The 15,288-nt window shown below is 43.6% G+C and overlaps 1 protein-coding gene across 3 annotated transcripts in view; it reads right to left on the reverse strand.

Annotated features, from left to right (window-relative positions):
- The window catches only part of POLDIP2 (DNA polymerase delta interacting protein 2), a 23,778-nt gene continuing 8,490 nt past the window's right edge, over positions 1–15,288 (reverse strand). For all 3 annotated transcript variants that reach the window (XM_033922133.1, XM_033922132.1, XM_033922131.1), the window contains 7 exons: positions 13,892–13,967; positions 13,274–13,381; positions 12,826–12,962; positions 12,630–12,656; positions 12,414–12,539; positions 1,329–1,408; positions 1–385 (listed from right to left, as the gene is read on the reverse strand). In XM_033922133.1, coding sequence (XP_033778024.1) covers positions 271–385; positions 1,329–1,408; positions 12,414–12,539; positions 12,630–12,656; positions 12,826–12,962; positions 13,274–13,381; positions 13,892–13,967 — 669 coding nt within the window. In that variant the 3' untranslated portion in view covers positions 1–270. The remainder of the gene's footprint in view (positions 386–1,328; positions 1,409–12,413; positions 12,540–12,629; positions 12,657–12,825; positions 12,963–13,273; positions 13,382–13,891; positions 13,968–15,288) is intronic.

The following is a 15,288-nucleotide window of genomic DNA, read 5'->3' on the forward strand; positions in this document are numbered from 1 at the left end:
AAAACTAAATGTAGCATTTTTATTATAAGAAACCATCGATGTGGAAGGTTGTACAGAATATGAAACATTCCTCTCATTAGGTGGACGATGACCTGGGGATAGTTAACACAGCTTTCCAGCAATGGAGTTCAGATTCCATCAGTCTTTAAAAAAAAAAAAAAATCCTCACAAAAAACCACCTGCTGTGTGAAACTAAAAGAATTTGGAGAAACAGACAAGGCTGCAGCTGGATGGGTAAAAACTTGACTCCTCAGGATGGGAAGCTATTCTCTACCAATGAAGGCCTGAAGGAGGTGTCTTCTCATCTTTGTTGCTTTCCAAGGAAAAAGGTGGAATTCGGACATCAATATGGGAACCATCAGGCCTCTCAAAGCGGAACGTCCCCCTAACGAACACAAAATGTAGGTTTATGAGCCTGGGTAGTTAATGAATACATATAATACATACCAGCAATGAATGTAGTGGTTTCAAATTCAGCAGCTTCTTCAGCTCTGCTGCACCATCTACCCTGGGGATAATTTATTGCCAAGCTGCAACTCAATAACATATCAATCATGTTCCAGGCCTCATGTGAGCACTACACTGACTGAGACATATCAGTATATCCCATTGTGTTGGCAAAAAAAAAATCTTTTGGTGCCCCTTCCCCAAGCACTTTCAAAGCAGTGGATAAAACATGATGCCAGATAAAGGCCAAATGGTCCATCCAGTCTGCCCATTTGCAGCATCCACTTTCTCCTCCTCTCCCTAAGAAATCCCATGTGCCTGTCCCACGCTTTCTTGATTTCAGACGCAGACTGTCTCCACCACCTCTACCAGGAGACTATTTATATACTGCATGGCAGTTTATTTATATACTGCGTGGTAGTTTTATTACATATTGTTTTGACTATGCTGTGCCATCTGGAGTCCCTGTGGGAAGCAAGCAACATAAAATTTAAATTAAAAAAGCATTATGCATATGCTATAAGACTATGGACAGATGAAAAAGATGGAGCAAATTGCTTAAAACACTGTCACACAGTGGCATTCATAATTCTCTGTTAATTATTTCCAGTGCCATGTCAAATCAGCAATCAGTGGATGTACACAGGAGGCAATCAGAAGCGATTAAATCAAAAAAAGAGAGAGCTTGGAATAGTGGCCCTCCCTTTCTTCACAGGCCTTTTCCACTGTTTAACAGAAGGGAAGGAGAGGCTGACTAGATAGAAACAAAGGCAGATAAAGACCATATGGCCTATCTGTCTAGGTTACAACATATGAACATACTTAAAGGAAAAAGTATAATGGGACACAATGCAGATTGTAAGTAGAGAATAGTTTCTTACCACATGTGTCCACTGGATGCCTGCAGAGAAACATGGCTGCTGTATTGGAATGCTGGCTGTTCTTTGGAGAGGAAAGGCTCCTAAAGAGAGGGGACCTCAAAAGAGTTAAACAGGGTTCAGTTTACATCTCCTCCCTGCATGCAAACAAAACAACTGCTTCTTACACCACCATCAACTTGGAAGATCTCCACAACAAAAAAGTCCTCTCTTTCTATTGCACTGGTTAGCGGGTAGGAAGCAGAGGGTAGGAGTGAAGGGCCACTACTCGGACTGGAGGAGGGTCACGAGTGGTGTTCCGCAGGGGTCGGTTCTTGGACCACTGCTATTCAATGTATTTATAAATGATCTAGAAACAGGGACGAAGTGCGAAGTAATAAAATTCGCAGACGACACCAAACTATTTAATGGGGCTAGAACTAAAGAGGACTGCAAAGATTTACAAAGGGACATGAACAAACTAGGGGAGTGGGCGACGAGATGGCAGATGAAGTTCAACTGAGAAATGTAAAGTCTTGCACGTAGGGAACAGAAACCCGAGGTACAACTACATGATGGGAGGGCTGGTAATGGGTGAAAGTAGCCTAGAAAAGAACTTAGGGGTACTGGTAGACAAGATAATGAAACCGTCGGCCCAGTGCGCAGCGGCCTCTAAGAAGGCGAACAGAATGCTAGGTATCATCAAGAAAGGTATTACAACCAGAACGAAGAAAGTTATCTTGTCGTTGTATCGGGCGATGGTGCGCCCACATCTGGAGTACTGCGTCCAATACTGGTCGCCGTATCTTAAGAAGGACATGGCGATACTCAAGTGAGTTCAGGAAAGGGCGACAAGATTGATAAAAGTATGGAAAACCTTTCCTATACTGAAAGATTGGAGAAACTGGGGCTCTTTTCCCTGGAAAAGCGGAGGCTTAGAGGGGACATGATAGAGACTGACAAGATCATGAAGGGCATAGAAAAAGTGGAGAGGGACAGATTCTTCAAACCTTCGAAGACTACAAGAACGAGAGGGCATTCGGATAAATTAAAAGGGGACAGATTCAGAACCAATGCTAGGAAGTTCTTCTTCATTCAGAGGGTGGTGGACACCTAGAATGCGCTTCCAGAAGGTGTGGTAGGACAGACTATGGTATTGGGTTTCAAGAAAGGATTAGATGTTTTCCTGAAGGAAAAAGGGATTGAAGGGTATAGATAGAGGATTAATGTGCAGGTCCTGGACCTGATGGGCCGCCGCGTGAGAGGGCTGCCGGGCATGATGGACCTCTGGTCTGACCCAGTAGAGGCACTGCTTATGTTCTTACTTCAGTCACAGCCAGTTCTAGAATTCTAACTCTATGAAACTTCATTAATAATTGTCAAAAGGATTCTTCTTCTATTCTAGTAATTCCACCCTCCGGCTAATCCTTGTTTGGTTACTGCAGCAACTGTCCTGAGGCAAGGGGACAGGCAATAGGATTCCTTGCATAACTCTACTCTGGGCTCAACACTGCCTCTGCAGCATCCCCAACCCCAGTGGACTCAAAATGCACAAATCCTGATCTGAACACCGTGGCAATTACATAAGAACATAAGAAATGCCACTGCTGGGTCAGACCAGTGGTCCATCATGCCCAGTAGTCCGCTCACGCGGCGGCCCTTTTGGTCAAAGACCAGCGCCCTAACTGAGACTAGCCCTACCAGCGTACGTCCTTGTAAATATGCTAAAAAAGCAGCAGTCCCAGCACAAACCCTGAGGAACCCCACTATTTACCCTTCTCCATTGAGAATATTGGTAATTTAAACCTACTCTGTTTTCTGTCTTTTAACCAGTTCTTAATCCATAATAGGACATTACCTCCTATCCCATGACTTTCTAATTTCCTCAGAAGTCTTTCATGAGGTACTTTGTCAAATGCATTTTGAAAATTCAAATACACAATATCAACCTGCTCACCTTTATCCACATGTTCATTCACCCCTTCAAAAAAATGCAGTAAATTGGCAAGATAAGATTTTCTTTGACTAAATCCATTTTGACTTTCTCTCATTAATCAATGCTTAAGTATATGTTCTGTCATTTTATTCTTTATAATTATAATAGTCTTTACTGTTTTGCTGGCACTGACATCAGACTCACTGGTCTATAATTTACTGAATCACTTCTGGAACCCTTTTTAAAAATCAGCATTATGTTGGCCACCCTTCAGTCTCCTGGTACTATGCTAGATTTTAAAGAAAAATTACTAACAATAGCTCTGCAAGTTCATTTTTCAATTCTATCAGCACTCTGAGATGTCTATCATCCAGTCCAGGCGATTTGCTACTCTTCAATTTGACCTATTATATCTTCCAGTCAGAGTTACAGATTTGTTTGAGTTTCTGTGGTTCATCAGATTGGAATACCATTTCTGGCACCAGCAACTCTCCTACATCTTCCTAGGTGAAATCAAAGCATAGAAAGCACAGTTACTTACCATAACAGGTGTTATCCAGGGACAGCAGGCAGATATTCTTGACTGATGGGTGACGGCACCGACGGAGCCCCGGTACGGACAATTTTAGAGTGATTGCACTCTAAGAACTTGGAAAGTTCTGGCATGCCGCACCGCGCACGCGCGAGTGCCTTCCCGCCCGACAGAGGCGCGCGGTCCCCAGTTATGATAAGCCAGCTAAGAAGCCAACCCGGGGAGGTGGGTGGGACGCAAGAATATCTGCCTGCTGTCCCTGGATAACACCTGTTACGGTAAGTAACTGTGCTTTATCCCAGGACAAGCAGGCAGCATATTCTTGACTGATGGGTGACCTCCAAGCTAACAAAAAGAGGGATGGAGGGAAGGTTGGCCATTAGGAAAACAAATTTTGCAAAACAGATTGGCCGAAGTGTCCATCCCGTCTGGAGAATGCATCCAGACAATAATGAGATGTAAAAGTATGAACTGAGGACCAAGTAGCAGCCTTGCAGATTTCCTCAATAGGAGTGGAACGGAGGAAAGCTACAGATGCTGCCATTGCTCGGACTCTATGGGCCGTGACAGAACCTTCCAGTGTCAGTCCGGTCTGAGCATAACAGAATGAAATGCACGCTGCCAGCCAATTAGACAACGTACGTTTAGAAACAGGACGTCCCAATTTATTCGGATCAAAGGACAGAAAGAGTTGGGGAACTGATCTGTGGGGTTTCGTACGCTCTAGATAGTAAGCTAGAGCCCTTTTACAATCCAAAGTATGCAGAGCTTGTTCCCCAGAATGAGAATGAGGTTTTGGAAAGAAAACAGGCAGAACAATGGATTGGTTGAGATGGAATTCAGAGACAACCTTAGGGAGAAACTTTGGATGTGTACGCAGAACCACCTTGTCATGGTGAAAGACCGTAAAAGGTGGATCTGCAACCAGTGCATGAAGCTCACTGACTCTCCTGGCAGAGGTAAGAGCAATAAGGAAAAGTACCTTCCAAGTGAGAAACTTGAAAGGAGAGGTAACCAAAGGTTCAAATGGAGGCTTCATTAAGGCGGAAAGAACCACATTGAGATCCCAGATAACGGGAGGGGCTTTAAGAGGTGGTTTCACATTGAAAAGACCCCGCATGAACCTGGACACCAGGGGATGAGCTGAGAGAAGTTTTCCATGGACCGGCTCATGAAAAGCAGCAATGGCACTGAGGTGGACTCTGATGGAAGAAGACTTAAGGCCAGAGTCAGACAAAGAAAGCAAATAATCCAACAACGTCTCCACTGCCAGGGAAGTGGGATCAAGATGATGAAGAAGACACCAGGAAGAAAATCTCGTCCACTTCTGATGGTAACATTGCAGAGTGGCTGGTTTCCTGGAGGCATCAATAATGGAACGAACAGGCTGAGACAAAAGAGTATCATGAGAGGTCAGCCCGAGAGATACCAAGCTGTCAGGTGCAGAGACTGGAGGTTGGGATGTAGAAGGGTCTCCTGATGCTGTATAAGCAGAGAAAGAAGAAGAAAAGGTTCCCTGGAACTGAGTTGAAGTAGAAGGAAGAACCAATGTTGCCTGGGCCACCTCGGAGCAATCAGAATCATGGTGGCTCGTTCCCTCTGGAGCTTGAACAAGGTCCTTAACATGAGAGGCAGAGGAGGGAAAGCGTACAGGAACAGATTGGACCAGTCGAGTAGAAATGCATCCGCTGCCAGACGGTGAGGAGAGTAGAGTCTGGAGCAGAATAGGGGCAGCTGGTGATTGTGAGGAGCTGCAAAGAGGTCTATCTGAGGAGTGCCCCATTGAGCGAAGATAGACTGTAGAGTTACAGGATCGAGTGTCCACTCGTGAGGCTGGAGAATTCTGCTGAGCTTGTCCGCTAAGGAATTCTGTTCTCCCTGAATGTAGATAGCTTTCAGGAATAGATGGTAATTTATGGCCCAAGTCCAGATCTTCTGGGCTTCCTGGCATAAGAGGCGAGAGCCTGTCCCACCTTGTTTGTTGATGTAGTACATGGCCACTTGATTGTCTGTGCACAGCAGAAGGACCTGAGAAAGAGAAGATGTTGGAAGGCCTTGAGGGCATAAAACATCGCTCTGAGTTCCAGGAAATTGATGTGATGCTTCTTTTCCTGGGCTGTCCAAAGACCTTGAGTCTGGAACTCGTTCAAATGAGCTCCCCATGCATAAGGAGAGGCGTCGGTGGTGATGACTAGTTGATGAGGAGGTTGATGGAACAGAAGACCTCTGGATAGATTTGAGGATACCAACCACCATTGTAGAGACTGACGAAGAGATGATGTCACAGATATGTGTCGTGAGCAAGGATCCATCGCTTGGGACCACTGAGTAGCAAGGGTCCATTGAGGAGTGCGCAGGTGAAGACGTGCGAGGGGTGTGACATGGACTGTGGATGCCATGTGACCCAAGAGTATCATCATTTGTTTGGCCGAGATGGAATGTTGTGGAAGCACCTGCTGACATAGAGACTGAAGGGTCTGAAGACGATTGGATGGTAGGAATGCTCTCATGAGGAGTGTGTCCAGCATCGCTCCAATGAACTGAAGTCTCTGAGTGGGAATGAGATGAGACTTGGGTAGATTGATCTCGAATCCCAGTATTCGTAGAAACAGGATGGTTTGGTTGGTGGCCAGGAGAACTGCTTGAGCGGATGTGGCCTTGATTAACCAGTCGTCCAGGTAAGGGAATACCTGAAGGTGGTGAGAGCGTAGAAAAGCAGCTACCACAATAAGACATTTGGTGAACACCCTTGGAGAGGAAGCAAGACCGAAGGGCAGCACCTTGTATTGGTAATGACATTGATTTATCATGAAGCGGAGATACCGTCTTGAGGTTATATTGATCGGTATGTGAGTGTATGCCTCTTTGAGATCGAGGGAGCATAGCCAGTCGTCTTGATTGAGAAGAGGATAAAGAATGGCTAAGGAAAGCATTTTGAATTTTTCCTTTACCAGATGTTTGTTGAGATCGCGAAGATCCAGAATTGGTCTGAGATCTCCTGTTTTGGACTAGAAAATAACGGGAGTAGAATCCCTGCCCCTTTTGATCTAGAGGAACTTCTTCTATAGCGTTCAGAAGGAGGAGGGATTGGTACAATTCTTCCCTTGCCTTATTAAAGAGACAGTTACGCTCAATCGAACGTAAATGGCGCAATAAACCAACTCAAATCAATTTAGACAATTATAAACAGCAATCCCAACACTACCGTCAAATGATCAACAAAACAAAGAAACAGTATTACACTCAAAAAATTTCTAAGACCAAGAATACCTCAGCGCTTTTTAAAATGTTAAAACATTTAACAATCTTCAAACATAAACCAATGATTTCCCCAATTGATACTCCTTCTGCTAATTGTTTAGCCAATTTTTTTCATACTAAAATAACTTCAATAAGAGCAAACATAATCAATAATGCTAGCTCACCCCTAACCGATGATTTAACGGGAAATCTAGATGACGACAAAAAATCAAATAATATGTCACTACATGCTACATGTTCAAACTTTACCCTTCCATCCTTAACTGAAATAAAACAGCTACTTCAAGGATTAAACCTCAAAGGGTCAAAATTAGAATACTTTCCGCCTTTTCTTCTCAAACGTTATTTCTCAGTATTTGGTCCAGCTATTCTTCAAATTATTCATACGAGTCTGTCCACTTCATCAATTCCAACTGATTGGAAGCATTCTGTTCTTCTTCCTATCATTAAGGATACTAAATCAAGTTTGTCAGAATGCTCAAATTATCGTCCTATCTCGAGTTTACCATTTTTAGCCAAAATTACAGAAAAGGTAGTATTCCAGCAATTATCAGACTTCATTGACAAAACTCAGGTTTTACATCCTAATCAAACTGGATTTCGGAAAAATCATTCTACTGAACATTCATTATTAGGTCTTGTTACAACTATTCAATATTTTCTGGACCAACATAAATCGGTTATACTCATTTCTCTAGATTTAGCTGCAGCTTTTGATACTATCGATCACTATTTACTACTACAGCGCCTTTCATCCATTGGCATTAAAGATCAAGTATTAGATTGGTTTCGATCTTACTTTTCTGAAAGATCTTCCACTGTGTTTTTCAACAATGCTTTTTCAAAGCCGTACCAAAACAATTATGGAATACCTCAAGGATCCATACTTTCACCATTACTGTTCAATATTTACTTGGCCCCACTTTTAACACTCTGTCAATCCATAGGCTTTACAGTATATGCCTATGCAGATGATTTTCAACTTTTGCACACTATTGATCCCAACAGTTCACATGACATATCAGAAATCAATCATAAGTTAGCCAAAATTCACGAATGGTTAAATAACAATCAATTATCTCTAAGTATAACTAAAACTTCCACTGTGCTTTTCTCAGGGAAAGAAGGAGTTCAACTTACCAGTCCAATAATAATTGACAATAAGCCCCTCAATCAAACAACTAACACAAAAATTTTGGGAGTCTTAATAGACAACAATCTCACTTTCCAAGCACACATCAGCGCTCTCGTTAAAAATTGTTTCTACAGGTTAAAGATGATCCGTTCGCTTGCCCCACTTCTCGATTCATTTTCCCTTAATACATTAATTCACTCCTTAGTTATCGCAAAATTAGATTATTGTAACTCCTTATTAAAAGGAGCTTACCAAAAGGATATAAGACGTCTTCAACTCATTCAAAATATTGCAATAAAGATTATTACAGGTTCCAAAAAGTTTGATCATGTCACACCTCTATTACAAAATGCTCATTGGCTGCCTATATCTTATAGGATTAATTATAAATTAGCTCTTCTAGTTCATAACACATTAAAAACCAATACTCCTGCTTTTATAGATAGGCTCCTGATTCCTTACAGTTCATCCAGAGTTCTCAGATCAGCCTCTCAATCTACCCTTAATGTTCCTTCACTGAAAATTATTGGAACCCGCCGTGCTTCAATTTTCTCTGTTACTGCCCCAATGTTATGGAATTCTCTCCCTTTGTATTTAAGATTAGAACAAGATTTGCAAACTTTTAAAAAGAACTTAAAATGTCTTCTTTTTAAAGAAGCATTTAACTGATAGTTCTCTTTCTTAATTATATCAGTTAATTCCTGAGCAATAATATCAGTTAACTTCTTTTCCCTTAAATATATACCTTTATACTTCTATAATGACATTTTTTAGGCCTTTTTATATTCCCTACCTCCCTAATGTGTTTTCCTTATATGTTCTCTTTAAACAAAAATTGTATTTCTTCCCTATTTTCCCACTGTTTCCAGTTTTCTTTTGTCCAAAGGATGTTACCCTAGTTTGTGTAGTATAACATTATGTATAAGTTAGTTTTGTTTTTAAACTCTGTTTTTAATTTTGTAAAACGCTTTGAAATTGGAAAAGCGTTTAATCAAACAATTTAATAAACTTGAAAAACTTGAAACTTGACTTCCTGAATAAGGAGGGCAGATTGAGGACTGTTCAAAGCAGACTCTTTTGGCAGGCTTTGGGGCGGAAGAGTCTGAAAGTTGAGAGAGTAGCCGTGGCGGATGATGTTGAGGACCCATTGGTCCGAAGTGATAACTTCCCACCGGCTGAGGAACAGAGAGAGACGACCTCCTATAGGTTGAGGCAGGAGAGCAGATATAGGAGTACTGGCTATACTTTGGCGAATTAAGTCAAAAGGGCTGTGCCTTCTGCTGTGGAGGTGGCTTCACAGGCTGCTGTTGTTGCTGTTGTCTGGGAGGCTGACGTTGTTGCTGCCGCTGACGCCTGGGTTGCTGAGCTGTTGCTGGCAATGGGCGAGCTGTGAAGCGGCGTTGATAGGCTGACTGTTGTCTAAAAGGCCTTGCTGGGGGAGGCTTTTTCTTATTTTTAAGCAGGGTATCCCAGCGTGTCTCATGAGCAGAGAGCTTTTGAGTAGTCGAGTCCATGGATTCCCAAAAAGCTCATCCCCTAGGCACGGGGCGTTGGCTAACCGATCTTGATGATTAACATCAAGTTCAGATACCCGAAGCCAGGCCAGGCGACGCATTGCCACAGACATTGCTGTCGCTCTGGAAGTAAGTTCGAAGGTGTCGTAAATGGACCTAACCATGAACTTACGCAGTTGAAACAGAGACGACAAACAATGGTGAAAGGATTGTTGTTTCCGTTGGGGAAGGTACTTCTCAAATGAAGCCATGGTGGTAAGGAGATGTTTAAGGTAGAAAGAAAAATGAAAAGCATAATTACCAGCTCTATTTGCCAACATTGCATTTTGGTAGAGCCTCTTACCAAATTTATCCATGGCTTTACCCTCTCTGCCAGGAGGTACAGAAGCATATACACTGGCTCCTGAAGATTTTTTAAGGGTGGATTCGACAAGTAAAGATTCGTGTGGAAGTTGAGGTTTGTCGAACCCAGGAATGGGAATTACTTTGTATAAAGAGTCTAATTTACGTGGGGCCCCTGGAACCGTTAAGGGAGTCTCCAAATTTTTGTAGAAAGTCTCCCTCAAGATGTCGTGAAGAGGGAGCTTCAAAAATTCCTTTGGAGGTTGGTCAAAGTCAAGGGCATCCAAAAAAGCTTTAGACTTTTTGGACTCAGCCTCCAAAGGAATAGACAAAGAGTCACACATATCTTTCAAAAAACTCGAGAAAGATGAAGTGTCATGCCTAGAGGACGGGTCATGTACAGCAGAATCCTCCTCATCTGAGGAACATTCTCCTTCAGAGAGAAAAGGTTCCTCTGAATCTCCCCACAGATCAGGATCCCTGACATGGGAAGAACGGTCCCGAGACTCTGGAGTAGATGGTTCTACATGTCGGGTTTTGCGCACCGACTTACCCGATCTCATCGATACCGAGCCAGGCGATGTAATCGGTGGCACCGGTGCCGAAGTCTGCACCGACTGATGTTGAGCTCTCGGCTCCGGTGCAAGGACTGGCATCGATACCGATGAGGTCGAGTGAAGCGGTACCGAAGGAGTGGATACCGACAGCACAGGCTGTTCCACTATCGGTACCGGCTCAGTGCGGACCGGCACCGGAAGGTTCGGTGCCAGGATAGCTGGAAGGAGCTGTTGCAATTGCTCCTTGAGCTGCACCTGGAGAATGGCCGTAATTCGGTCATCAAGGGATGGCACCGGTACCGCTTTTTTCTTCTGCGGTACCTGCAGTGCCGCTCGACGCCCCGGAGATGAGGAGCCCGATGTCGAGGGACTCACCTCGATAGGGGCGGAGCGCTTCCGCTGGCGCCTCACAGTCGGCAGGATTGGACTCACTGCACTCGAGACCGGAGGACGCTCCAGCGGGGAAGGCTTCTTAGCCGGCTTACCTGAATGTTGGGACGCCGGTGCGGTGTTGCGCGGCGTCGAAGAAGAGGGTGCCGACTGAACTGGTGCCAAAGCCGGAGTCGATGGAACGGGATCGGACATCTCGGCACCGAACAGTAATCGCTGTTGTATTTGGCGATTTTTTAATGTTCGTTTTTTAAGTGTGGCACAGCGGGTGCAGGTGGAGGCCTGATGCTCAGGACCCAAACACTGTAAGCACCAGTTGTGTGGGTCCGTGAGAGATATAGGCCGAGCACACCGCTGGCACTTTTTAAACCCTGGCTGAGGGGGCATGAACGTAAAAACGGCTTCAGCCAAATCGAAGGCCGAGGCCTCGATGGTGGCAGAAGGCCCCGCAGGGGAAAAGCCAAATTGACTAAAAAAGAAAAGGTTTTTTTTTTTTTTTTTAGACAAAAATTAAAGAAAAAAGGAAACAGGCAAAAGCCAAAAAGGTTTACGCGAGCGGGAAGGCAAGTCAAAAAAATTTTCAACAGCCGTTGAAAAAAAACGCGTCTTCTTAGCTCCGCGGAAACTAAGAAACTGGGGACCGCGCGCCTCTGTCGGGCGGGAAGGCACTCGCGCGTGCGCGGTGCGGCATGCCAGAACTTTCCAAGTTCTTAGAGTGCAATCACTCTAAAATTGTCCGTACCGGGGCTCCGTCGGTGCCGTCACCCATCAGTCAAGAATATGCTGCCTGCTTGTCCTGGGATAATTCATTTAATCTCTCCGCTATAGCCTTGACTTCCCTGAGAGCCCCTTTTAACCCGCAGTCTTCTAGCGGTCCAACTGATTCTCTTTCCGGTTTCTTGCTTTTAATATACCTAAAAAAAAATTTTACTATGTGTTTTTGCCCTCAGTGCAATCTTCTTTTCAAGGTCTCTCTCTGCTTTTCTTATTAGCACCTTGCATTTGATTTGTCATTTCTTGCTCCATTTACAATTATTTTCAGTTGGATCATTCTTCCACTTTCTGAAGGATTCTCTTTTAGCTCTAATAGCTTCCTTCACCTCACTCGTTAACCAAGCCAGCTGCCATTTGGTTTTCCTCCTTTTTTAATACATGGAATATATCTAGTCTGGGCTTCCAGGCTGGTATTTTTGAACATCATCCATGCCTAACGCAAATTTTTGATCTTTGCAAACTGTTCCTCTAAGGCGCTGGTCTTTGACCTAAGGGCTGCCACGGGAGCGGACTGCTGGGCACGATGGACCACTGGTCTGACCCAGCAGCGCCAATTCTTATGTTCTCTGCAGGGAATCTATAATCTATCACATACAACTATTAACTTGGAGAGTGCTGAACAAGTGTGGTAGGGCTGTAATATTGGGAAGCACTACATGGATACTCACCCGTCCCACAACTCCACGGCCCCGGACTGTTTCCAAAGTTCCAGATAAGCTAAAAATCCTCCAGTGTCGTTCTCGGAGCTGAACAACTTCATTTCCCAAATTTTCCAGGCGGATACAGTAACGCCACTGTACAGAAACAAGCTACAGCCATTTAATCATTTTTTTTTTCCAAAATGCAAACAGAAAAAAAAAAGTTACATTCAGAAAAACACTCACCCAGTAAACGTGGGAATTCTGCGCCTCCTGCTGAGCAAACAGAGTTTCTCACTGAGATATCAGCACATTGCATCATCTATATAGGCCAGGCTGGGTTGAAATGTGATGTCAGTGTATTGAAAAAAGGGTTGCCCTCCTCTAGGAAAGGCAAAATCACCCCATGCCCCTTCCCCCAGCAGGCACGACAGGGACTTACCCTCATGCCCATGTAGAAGGGGATGACTGTGATTCGGACATTATCAGTGGTTTCCCTATGGACATCTGACAACTCCAACCATGGGTGATTTTTTTCTTGCCATGCACGCAATGTTTCCCTTGCTATAAATGGAGGAACTATGGAGATAGACAGAAAATACACTTTTTTTTTCTACAAAATAAATGCAAGTTTCTACATTAAAGTTACAGAAGGGAGGTTCAACTCTGCCCTTGCTATAATAAATGGACCATATTGTGAAAGTGCCCCACAACACCTGAAACATCACTTAAACAATGCAGCCAATACCTGCTGTGACCTTATATCCCACTGTATCCTAAACTCCACTGCCAAGCAACCATGTCCTATCACTACAGCCCCCAAAATATCCAGAACTCATGAATTTCTGCATGGGAAAGTCTCCCAATCGGGATGCAGAATAGGATGTTACCTTTAGTCTGATCATAGCCCAGGAATCTCTCAAATAGTTCATGCTGGATGGGCACCTGGTCACTGGAATTGTAGGGTAGGATGTCTTCATGACTCACATAATCCAGTCCTGCAGAAGGAGTGGCAAACTTATTTTTGATTTAATTATGTGATTGCTTAGATCAGTCCAACTACATATTCTACCAACTATCAGAAGATTAGGTTCTTACCTCGATAATCTTCTTTCCAGTAGAAGAGCACATGAGTCCTGAACCTTTGGGTGGTGCATCTTCACCCGTGAGGGATGGAAATGAGGCTCTCTACATACACCCATGGGTGAAGGTGCATACATCCACTGGTTCAAGACTGACATTCCCATTGACAATACCTTTTGCGTCCCTTGCGGAAGGTATTGTCTTACATTCTAGTTCAATAGGAACGTCAGTCTTGAATAATTGGGTCTTCACCCATGGTTCAGGAATCATGTGCTTTTTGTACTGAAAACAGAAATTAGACCCAGCTTATAACAGGTCAGAAAAATGTTCCCACAAAACTAAGAATCCAGTCTGGAAGCCTAGTTGTTCTACTTGCACAGAGCCATCACTATAGCCTTTAGCAACAAGCACAGTCTTTCACCCACCTGGTATAGCATAGAGTGCTCGGCTGTCGTCATGATTAGCGAGAAATGTTACCGCTTCCGTTTGTGACCTCTGAGACTGAAAAGTAATAAGGAAAGATTAGTACTCCATTTTGCCAAGAAACAAAGAGAACTTAGGAATTTTCTGAGAAGTCTATTCTAGTTTTACAAGGCAACGGCCAGTTCATATCATTTAGGAAAGCAACAGCATCCATGAGAACTATCAAAACAATTTATGTATAGGACAAAAGTCATGGTGCTACTCCTGCCCTTATCCTGCAGAACATTAGGCATTGTAGACAAGCAGATCTACTCATTCTTTATCATTTTACTAGGCAATTGACGTTTATACACAGCTGAGTCATATTATTATGACCATCTGCTAATATCCAGAATAACCACCTCAGACAACACAGATGGCAGCCAGACGCCATGGGAGAGATTCAATAAGATGCTGAGTGGTTGCTATTTATTTTTTTTTTTCTATCCCGTTCTCCCCAAAGAGCTCAGAACAGGTTACAATTTGCCATAGTTACAGTACAAGTTTAATCGATACAAGTCTTTATCGTAACTCAGCACATACTAAGGATCTAATACCAATATATATAATATACAGGTTACAATTTGCCATAGTTACAGTACAAGATTTTTCAATACAAGTTTTTATCTTAATGCAACATATACCAAGGATCTAGAACCAATATACATTTCTTTGTAATCCATCGGCCGTAGGCAGGGGAGTTAGGTGAAGAGGTATGTTTTTATTGCTTTCCTAAAGTTCAGGAGTCCTTCAGGAGATCTGATCTGTGGGGGCTACTGATTCCAGTGGCTTAGTACGAAGTGGGAGAAGGAACGTCATTTGGCAGTTTGCAGTTGAAGGCCATGACCAGGGGGCATTTTGAGGGACCTGTTTGGCATGTATGGAGGAAACTTGGTTGTCATGTAGCCTGGTGCCATGTTGTGCAAGAATTTGAACGCTAGAGGTATCTAGAGCCATACAGACTGCAGTTCGTCCAACAGTTGTTGACGGCAGCATGGTGGTGGATCCAGTCGTCGATCGAGGTAGTTCCAAATGTACTTGACTGGATTAAGGTCTGGGAAATTCGGAGACAAGAGAAGCAGCTGCAAGTCTTCATCATGCTCTGCAAACCACTTGCAAACAATTCTGGCAGTATGACATGTTGAATTGTCTTGTTGAAAGATCCCATAAGCCACAGGGAAGTCCATCAACACGTATGGGTATACTTGATTGGCAAGGATGGAGAGATACTCATATGGTTTTCAGAGGTATCAAGGGACCTAGACCATACCAAGAAAACCAGACCATAACACTGCTGCCACCAGCTTGTGTACATCCAACAATAGTTGCAGGGTGCTTGTTCTTGGCAGTTTCATAAACT

This window comes from Geotrypetes seraphini, chromosome 15 (assembly GCF_902459505.1).
Source record: "Geotrypetes seraphini chromosome 15, aGeoSer1.1, whole genome shotgun sequence".
Classification (NCBI taxonomy): domain Eukaryota; kingdom Metazoa; phylum Chordata; class Amphibia; order Gymnophiona; family Dermophiidae; genus Geotrypetes; species Geotrypetes seraphini.